The 9155-nt window shown below is 41.2% G+C and overlaps 1 protein-coding gene across 1 annotated transcript; it reads left to right on the top strand.

Annotated features, from left to right (window-relative positions):
* Positions 1-1156: 1156 nt before the first annotated feature.
* LOC124722438 lies at positions 1157-2611 on the top strand. The gene has a single exon (XM_047247600.1). The coding sequence runs from the start codon at positions 1157-1159 to the stop codon at positions 2609-2611; it is 1455 nt and encodes a 484-aa protein (XP_047103556.1).
* The last annotated feature ends 6544 nt before the right edge of the window (positions 2612-9155 follow it).

Raw genomic sequence — 9155 nt, 5'->3', positions numbered from 1 at the left:
ACCAAATCTAATATACGCCTCCCAGCACCGTCTATCTGGAAGGACCCATGGTCACACAAACGCCCGAAAAAAGCTTAATGTTGTGTGATGCGCTTGGTGTCTGTGGGGGTGCTTGTTTTGGTATAGCCGTGCTCTCTCTCGACCGTTTCCATCTGCCTGGCCGTACGGAAACACTATCTCGGCTTTTTCCCTACATGAACACTTGACCATTCGGTTGCTTACAATACACTGCGTCAATCACACAGCCTGCAACATGCGGCACGTGGTCTGGTCAGAGGGACTTTCATTCGTCAGCGCCATCTATCGTGGCAACTATGTATTTCCAGACGCTTGTTCATAGGACCTTTTCTCCTCCATTTCCAGTCAGGAATCCGTCCCTGCAGTTTGTTGGTTTTATTGATGTTCACCCTTTATGTATGAAGCATAATATTTAAGCGACTGAGGAATTCGGGAGAAAGTATAACAGATGATGTTTAAGAACATGTGGTAGCACTTTGACTTTTCCAATTACATAGTGAGTCATATTGACAGAAAAATGACTATGAGAAAGAAGGCAACAGTATTTTGAGGTCGACAGAATAAACAAAAAATAAAAACAAAAAGGGAGATTGTGTTGGGTAGACTGGGTACGGTTGTGCCAGGGTACGGTTGTGACAGTCGCCATATTAGCCAAATAAAAAAGGATAACGTGGAGAGTGGGAGGGAGACAAAAGCGGCGTGCCTGTCTGGACTTGTGTCACAGTATTGCGTCAGCCGTCGCGCGACAATAACGCTAGCAACGGTCAACATTACTTTTCAACAGTCAAAAGTAAGTTTCTTGATTTCATTCCTTTTAATGATTGTTGCTATATGTGTACTGATAAAGTAATGAGAGTTGCTTCTCGTTAAACGTTAAACATTAGTAGTTTAATATCAGTGATTACTTCGAACGTAGAAAATTTTGTATTGCCATTGCGATGTTTTTCTTGTGGAGGAGTGCGTTGGGTACGGTTATGACATATTTTCTGAGTACGGTTGTGACACGAAGATAATTATTTTTTTCTAGATGCCCAGAAAGAGGTTGATTAATTCTGACAGAGGGCAGTGTGGCATTACAAAATATGGAGACGCTTATAAAGAAGTGAAAAACGGGAGTTCTATACGGAGAGCCGCGGAAATGCACGAAGTTAATCGCATGTCTTTGCTACGATACATTCGTAAACGCGATGGAGTCACTGCAGGCCAGAATGAAGACAGCGTCAGCATGGGATATGCCGCACATAATAAAGTGTTCTCTGAGGAGCAGGAACAGCAGCTGGCACTTTATATAACACGATGCGCAGAAATATATTTTGGCCTTTCTCCGAAAGAGGTGCGGAAGCTAGCTTTCGAACTTAGTACTAAATACAATCTGAAGCGACCTGCTACTTGGCTCGAGAATGAGATGGCTGGCGAGGAATGGTTTCGTTCATTCATGAATAGGAATCCTTCACTCTCTGTTCACGTAGCTCAAGCAACTAGCCTTTCAAGAGCAACGAGCTTTAATAAAACAAATGTAAAAGCTCTTTATGACAATTTGCAAACTGTTATGGACAGACAGAAATATGAACCACAGGATATATACAATGTTGACGAAACAGGCGTCACCACTGTCCAAAAACCTGACAAGGTAGTAGCAAGACGTGGGGTACGCCAAGTGGGAGCTCTTACTTCAGCTGAGCGAGGCACATTAGTCACAGTTGCTTTGGCAGTAAATGCCTTTGGGAATACTATGCCTCCTCTATTTATATTTCCACGGGTTCGTTATCGTGATCATTTTGTTAGGGATGGGCCTGTAGGATCAATTGGGACTGCAAATCCTTCAGGATGGATGCAAGATGAATCGTTCTTAGTATTTCTCCAACATTTTAAGAAATTCTCTAATGCTTCTCAAGCGCATAAAGTGTTGCTATTGCTGGATAACCATTCCTCACACATCCACATCAACACATTGGATTTTTGTGAAGAAAATGGAATCACATTGCTTTCATTTCCTCCACACTGTTCGCACAAACTACAACCCTTGGATAGATCTGTGTTCGGACCCTTCAAGAAAGCTATAAATACTGCTTGTGATGGCTGGATGTGGAGTCACCCTGGAGAAACAATGACAATCTACGATATACCAGGTATTATCAAAACTGCTATGCCTCTGGCTTTCATACAATCGAACATTCAGGCTGGTTTTTGCAAAACTGGTATTCACCCCTATAATCTTAATGTATTTCAAGAAACTGACTTTGCATCTTCCTTTGTTACGGACAGCGCAAACCCTGACAGAGAAAAGAACGCTTGTGCAACACCATCTCTTGAAATGCACACACCGAAACCTGAGACTGGGAAAAACAATGCTGGAGTTAACAATGAAATACCACAGTTTTTAACACAAGAATTTGGCTTTTCACCATCGTCTGAAATAGAAAGACCTGACTCTGGAGACAACAATCCTGAACGCAATCATGAATTGGAGCCACTTTCAGCTTCTTTATTATGCGAATCTTCAATCCCAAGTTCAAGTAGTATTGAGCTAACTGCGTCATTCTCAGCCACTCCACCTGTTTTCTCGCCTGAAATTGTTCAGCCTTTTCCTTAGGCTCCGCAAAGAAAAACAAGAAGTTCCAGAAATAAAATGTCAACCATCTATACAGACACGCCTGAAAAAGAGGCAATTAAGCAAGAATATGACGAAAAAGAAAAACGATTGAAGGCTCAGCAGGTAAAGAAACATCTTACTGAATCAAGAGGAATAAATAAAGGAAAAGGAAAAAACAAAGCAAAGAAAAGGAAGATACCACCTTCGCCATCGGATGAAGAAGATTATTTCTGTCTGGTTTGCTTAGGCCCATATTAAAAAAGTAGGCCTGGCGAAAAATGGATAAAATGTCAAGGAAAATGTGAGCTCTGGTCCCACTTGGAGTGCGCAGGTGGCAGTCGGTTTTACATTTGTCATAATTGTGATGAGTCAGACTAGATCTCAGTGTCGTACTTTTGCACTTTTAGAACTAAGAATCAACCTTATATTTCTCCTGTTCTTTGTTTTTTTGTGATCACATTTACACAAATGCTTAGATTTTCCTTGAATAAGACATTTTAAGATTTTTGTTTCACTGGTTTTTATAATGCCTCTTTATTTATATGTTTTGTATTTCAAAACACTTAATATATTGTATAGTTTGATATTTTAGTTAAATTCTTCTGCTGATTGTAATATTATGACTGTTATAATAACAGCTATAGATGCTAGAGTTTCTTATTAATTACAAGCTATTAAAGTGTACCAAGATTATATTTCTTTTGTTGCATAAAAGTTCAATTTTTACAGAAGAAGATTATGTTGGTATTATGTTAGATATTAGTTGCAATAAAACTGATTTTATATTATTTGATGCAATATTTAACGTGTCACTACCGACCCCAGGTACTGTCACAACCACCCCTGGGGTGTGGTCGGTTGTGACATTTTTCATTTTTTTTCTAATTTGCTCCTATGAGATAACCATTGTAACTAGCGACAAAATTTTAATATTTTCATTTAGACAAATGTACACTGCACTGTAAAAAACATTTTTACTCCATCTAACTCGCATAGTAAAAACAATATAGGGAATCAAATGAAAATTGTCACAACCATACCCAGTCTACCCTACTGCACACCAGCTGATCCTTCTGTCAGTGTAAATGTACGCTGTAACATACAAGATTTTCCTAGAAAAAAGTAAAACTGAAGACCCCTTACAGCGAGTTTGAGAGCAGAACTAAATGTCACAGCATTAATGGAGAGTATTTTGGGGTCGATCGCGACCAAGTAACATCTTTCAGATTATTGGGAGGGATACTCTGGGCTACTATTTTATATGTACTGTTTGCATTTTTTGCAGTCTGTAACATAGAGGCAAATTATCTGCACAGTCATCGCATTACTAGCGGGGCCTCTTTCCGAAATCGCCTGCAATACTGCAATACTCCTGCAAAATGTAGCGAGTACCACAGTATGTGAAATAAGATAGGTGTTTTCTCAGAGTTTTTTCAACTGCATCCGGCTATTCGCAAATGTATTAGACCCCAATTAAACCATTTAATCGTGGCCTCAGTAGGCGTTTGACCGCTAACAGACAAATAGCTGGAATTGTAGGCTATATAGAGAGCACGTCACAGTTTAACTCCACCCAGGAGAAAAGCATTCTGGAAGTGTATTTATTCGTTAATTCCAGCAAAGAACAGTGTTATACTATGCTAGTGTTATGTATTGTAGACGGCGGGAACAGAGGAGTGAGTGCTATGCTGCTTTGCCACGGAGCGTAGTTACAACATGAAAACTTGTTTACATGTTCTCGTTACTCAATAGGTGGAATAAAGTGCACGTTCTGTCTGCTGAATTGAGCAATGCGTTCCACAGAAAGCGGTTCAGCTGGGACAAGGAGTCGTGCGGGACGCGTTCGTTCGGCTGTGCATACTCGTAATCGTGTGTTGCAAAGTTCATTTAGAGTACGCCAAGCGCTTTCGGTGCATTGTAATCTAGATTTGGAAAACATAGTACAGAAAATTATGTTACAAGAAAACACGTATCAATCGCGTTTGTATATCAATTCATTAAGGATAAACTGTTGCCATGCAGTCATTAGAAACTGAATGTCAACAGATCGGTTTCTGATGGGTAAAGACTTATTAGAAATTGGATGTGAACTTGTTACATTCTAATGGCTAAGGCCTTCTCCTTAGATTTGATGTTTATAGAACTTTTGGAGATTTTCTCATGAAAACAATTACTACATCGAGTTCTATTAATAGAAAAAGGAGGAATAAAACTAGAAGTTGTGTGTCGAATTTTTTGCAACTTATGAGAAATGTAAAACAGAAGAAACGACGAATTAAAACAAGGAAAACGGTTCTAACTGTGGTAAATAGTCCTATTTTCTTCTCATCGTTAGCTGTAAGGCATATTACTGTTTTAGTTACTTATACATCTGGAATCACCGTTAGTGACAGCAAAGATGGTATGAACACCTGTCACATGTTCAAGCAATAATAATGATGAAGATAATAAATCGCACATCTCATCCATCTGGGTGCTTACACCAATGTTCCTGACGCGGCTTTATTTAACATGTGTAGTAATTATGCTGTTGGGGTGTTTTTATCTGAACCCATCTCGCTGTGTGGCAATCTGTTGCCTACGCAGTTCGAAACAGTAGTAGAGAAGCCCATGTGAAGCTCTCACCTGCAGAGATTATTGAAATGCTGCCCCAGGTGGCCGCTGGCGGGATTAATTACTAGGGATGGGCAAATCGATGAGTTACATTCGTGAGCTGTGCCTCAAAACGAAGTAAACAAGGGAGATATGTCGGCTGCATTACAGAAAATCTATAGAGATTGCAGTCGCAGATAAATGGGGATTATAGCTCTAAATATTTAATTTTTAAAGTAAAATAATTAGATATAAAAGAAATTAATTATTTTTAATTAATGTTTTTTTGTATGGTTTACCACAAAGTAATTTATTGTATCTATATATCTTTGTTGGGTTCATACTGAATTCATATACATGTATGCTATTTTGGGACGCTCTATTGATGATCTGTGGTGCTCTCTTTTCTTTTGAAAATGTTAAGAGTTAAGTGTATCACAGAGAGTGAGTGAGTGAGTTTAGGATGGCGTTTCTACGTGCGCATATGACTTCAGCAGGTACAAACGCATAAGATTCAGTGTCCAGTGTAATTCTATGGGTGAACTAAGTTCAGCCGTAAAGTGGGTATAATTTTCGTCACTAAATGTGAGTGTATCTGAGATGAAGGCACTAGAGCAGCAACTGTAGTAATAATCGGAAATAAGCAAACACCTTCAGGTAGTTCCTTTGCGACGAGGGAGATGTGATCATTGAAACTTATTAGCAGCATATGTAATGAATTGACAAACAAGAAGTTTGGTGCACTTGTCATGATTCTCAGACGTAGTTACAGTGAGCAAAGGAGGAGAACATCAAGGAATGTAACAGAGAGCTAATGGACAATTTGTCGAAACGTGATCAGGCGTTAATTAACAATCTAGACGAAATGAACGAATCTCGCAAAGCTATGAATAACAGGCTAACTGGAAGTGAACAGTTGAAAATGAGAACCATATAGATATATAAAAAGCCACACACTCAAGGACTGCGTTCAATGGCACCAAGGTATAATATGTGAATACTGAGGTATTGTAGTATTAGTAATTCATTCTTGACGGTCATCGGCGATCAGATGGCGCGCCGGAGGCCTATCTGTGCACCATCCGTTTTGACTCTGCAGACGGTAACTGCGCTGGGTTTAGAGGCGAACAGTGTGTACAATATTCATTATAACGTTCAACTATGCTCCGCGGACGAGAAAGCGCTCCTGTTGAACAACTTAACCCATTTGAGCAGGGTCGCATTATGGACCTGCGGGAAGCTGTATAGACGTATCGACAGGTTGCTGTACATGTTGGGCATCATGTATCGGTGGTGCATTGCTATTTTCAGTAGTGGTCTGTGGAAAATTCGCACACCCGTACACCAGATTTTGGACCCCCATGTAGTAGAGATGCAGGTCAAGATGGACGCTTTGCGAGAGTAGCAGTAGCCAACCGAACATCATCCAGGGAAGACATACGGGCACATGCTGCACCTGATGTGTCACCAAGAACCATTGGCAATCGTCTGCTTGCAGGAGGACTAAGATACCGTATTTTTCTACCACTGACGCTACGACACCATCAAACATGCCTACTCGGGTGTCGTGAAAGAGTCGAAGAAAGAGTGGAATGGCGCTCTGTTGTCTTCATTGAAGACAGTAGCTTCTGCCCGTAAGCGAGCGATGCAAGTGCACGTGTAAGGCATAGACTTAGTGAGTGCTTTCGCCCACGACACATAGGGCCCATCCCAAGCATCGTGATTTGGGGGTTGATCAGTTACAACTCGTGGTCAAATTTGTTGTGTCTGTAGGGTAAAGTATTCGGTGCCTATTACATTTCACAGGCTGTTATTTCCAACCTACTGTCATTTCTTCGACAGAAATGTGATGCAGTTTTTCAGCAGAGCTGTGAACATCTACATAAGGCTGCTGCGATGTAGAGTGTTCTTCATGGTGTGCAATAACTACCCTGGCCAGTGAGAACATCATAGCTCCCGCCTATAGAACACGGATCGGAGATGATGAAGAGGGAACTTGAAACTTACTGGCAGATTAAAACTATGTGCCGGACCGAGACCCGAACTCGGGACCTTTGCCTTTCGCGGGCAAGTGCTCTACCAAATGAGCTATCCAAGCACGACTCACGCCCCGTCTTCACAGCTTTAATTCCGCCAGTACCTCGTCTCCTACCTTCCAAACTTCACAGAAGCTCTTCTGCGAGAGCACTTGCCCGCCAAAGGCATAGGTCCCGAGTTCGAGTCTCGGTACGGCACACAGTTTTAATCTGCCAGGAAGTTTCATGTCAGCGCACACTCTCCTGTAGAGTGAAAATTTCATTCTAGAGACATCCCCCAGGCTGTGGCTAAGCCACGTCTCCTCAATATCCTTTCTTCCAGGAGTGCTAGTTCTGCAAGGTTCGCAGGAGAGCTTCTGTGAAGTTTCAAAATTTCGTCTGTAGGTGATGTACGTTGCAAGCAACGTGCTGTCATTGAATTTCTCACTACAGAGGAAGAAACTGTGGGGAATATTCACAAACGCTTGTGCAAAGTCTATGGAGCATCTGCTGTCGACAGAAGTACAATTAAACGCTGGGCACAGTGGGTGAGGTCATCATTCGGCGGAGGTCCACGATTTGCACCGGACGGGGAGACCATTCACAGCTCTCACACCTGACATGTTGTGACGAGCTGATGTCGTTCGCGAGGACAGACGCATTACGACTCGGCCATTAGCGCTACATCTTGTCAATCAACAAATGAAGTGTGGATGCAATTATCCACATTCTTGAATATTCAAAAGTGTGTGCAAGATAGGTCCCGCGGTGTCTAACAATGGATCACAAATCGCACAGAAAAAACATTTGCCTTGATTACATGCAACGTTTTGAAGCTGAGGGGAGGCGTTCCTATCCCGGATTGTGATAGGTGATGAAACCTGGGTTCACCATTTTGAGCCCGAAACAAAACGACAGTCGATGGAATGACGCCATGCCCACTCCCCACAGAAGAAAAAAGTCAAAGAAACTTCTTCTGCCTGTTGTTTTATAATTTACACATCTCCCCTACGTTCCTCTTAGTTGTAAAATGACACATGGACAGCTGTTGAGATGAGTATTGGAAATCCAAGCTTGTAGCTTTGAGATTTTTTATCTTCGAGATACAGATATTAGCGTGGCTGATGTTTGCCAGCAGGTAGAGAGGAAAACCTAAGACTCAAGGACGAATACAGTGAAGTAACAGTGCTGCAGGCAAAGAAAATTTCCTTCGAGAATTTTATAAAAGACATATTTACTCCTGTGACTGTAACAGTCACAGGCGTAAATATGATGCTTTTTTTAAAGTGCTACATGACTGTGAATCCCAGGTATAAAAAATTAATTAATTCCTTCGAGAATGTCTTGTAAATGGTCCTTAAACAATCAAGTAGGCTGCATGGAAAACATAAAAAACATATATTTTGTGTTTTTCAAGGACTATTTAGGGTGACAAGAGTAGCCCGTTCCAAAGCCGTGGAGCTCACGTATCCAGAAACAGAAAGATCGTGTGCGTATATAATATTACCTTCTAGTGCGGATCATTAATAGCATGTAAAAAAAAGTTCAACACCTCTTCAAATACAGACGATGGCCGAGAATTACTGGTGATTTATCTTCCTACATCGCTTTTGCATGTAGATGGAATACTCTGAGGAACTGACTGTGAGAGATTCAACAATAACCTAACTGTCTTACAAAGTCTTAGCGGCGAACGTTATGTAACTGTAGATTTGTTAATTACGTTTTTAAACTGCACTACGCCATGAGAATCGGCACCTACTGCCTGTAAAGTCCATTTATTGTAAGAATCTGTTGACTAGACCACGCAACACACAAGCGGTCAGCAGTGCCAGCTGAGCAACGCGAAAGTAACCATACGGACAAAGTCGAGTGTGTTTGCAACATGTAGCTTGAAAGATGAAGATTCAGCGGGTCTCAGTGTTACACGCTGTGAA

This window comes from Schistocerca piceifrons, chromosome X (genome assembly GCF_021461385.2).
Source record: "Schistocerca piceifrons isolate TAMUIC-IGC-003096 chromosome X, iqSchPice1.1, whole genome shotgun sequence".
In the NCBI taxonomy this organism is placed as follows: Eukaryota; Metazoa; Arthropoda; class Insecta; order Orthoptera; family Acrididae; genus Schistocerca; species Schistocerca piceifrons.
The sequence above is the reverse complement of the archived record's forward strand: the minus strand, read 5'-3'. Positions and strand labels throughout refer to the sequence as shown.

What these genes read in the sequence shown, in the direction of transcription:
- LOC124722438 (XM_047247600.1), top strand. Translation starts at nt 1,157, where the DNA reads ATGCACGAAGTTAATCGCATGTCTTTGCTACGATACATTCGTAAACGC.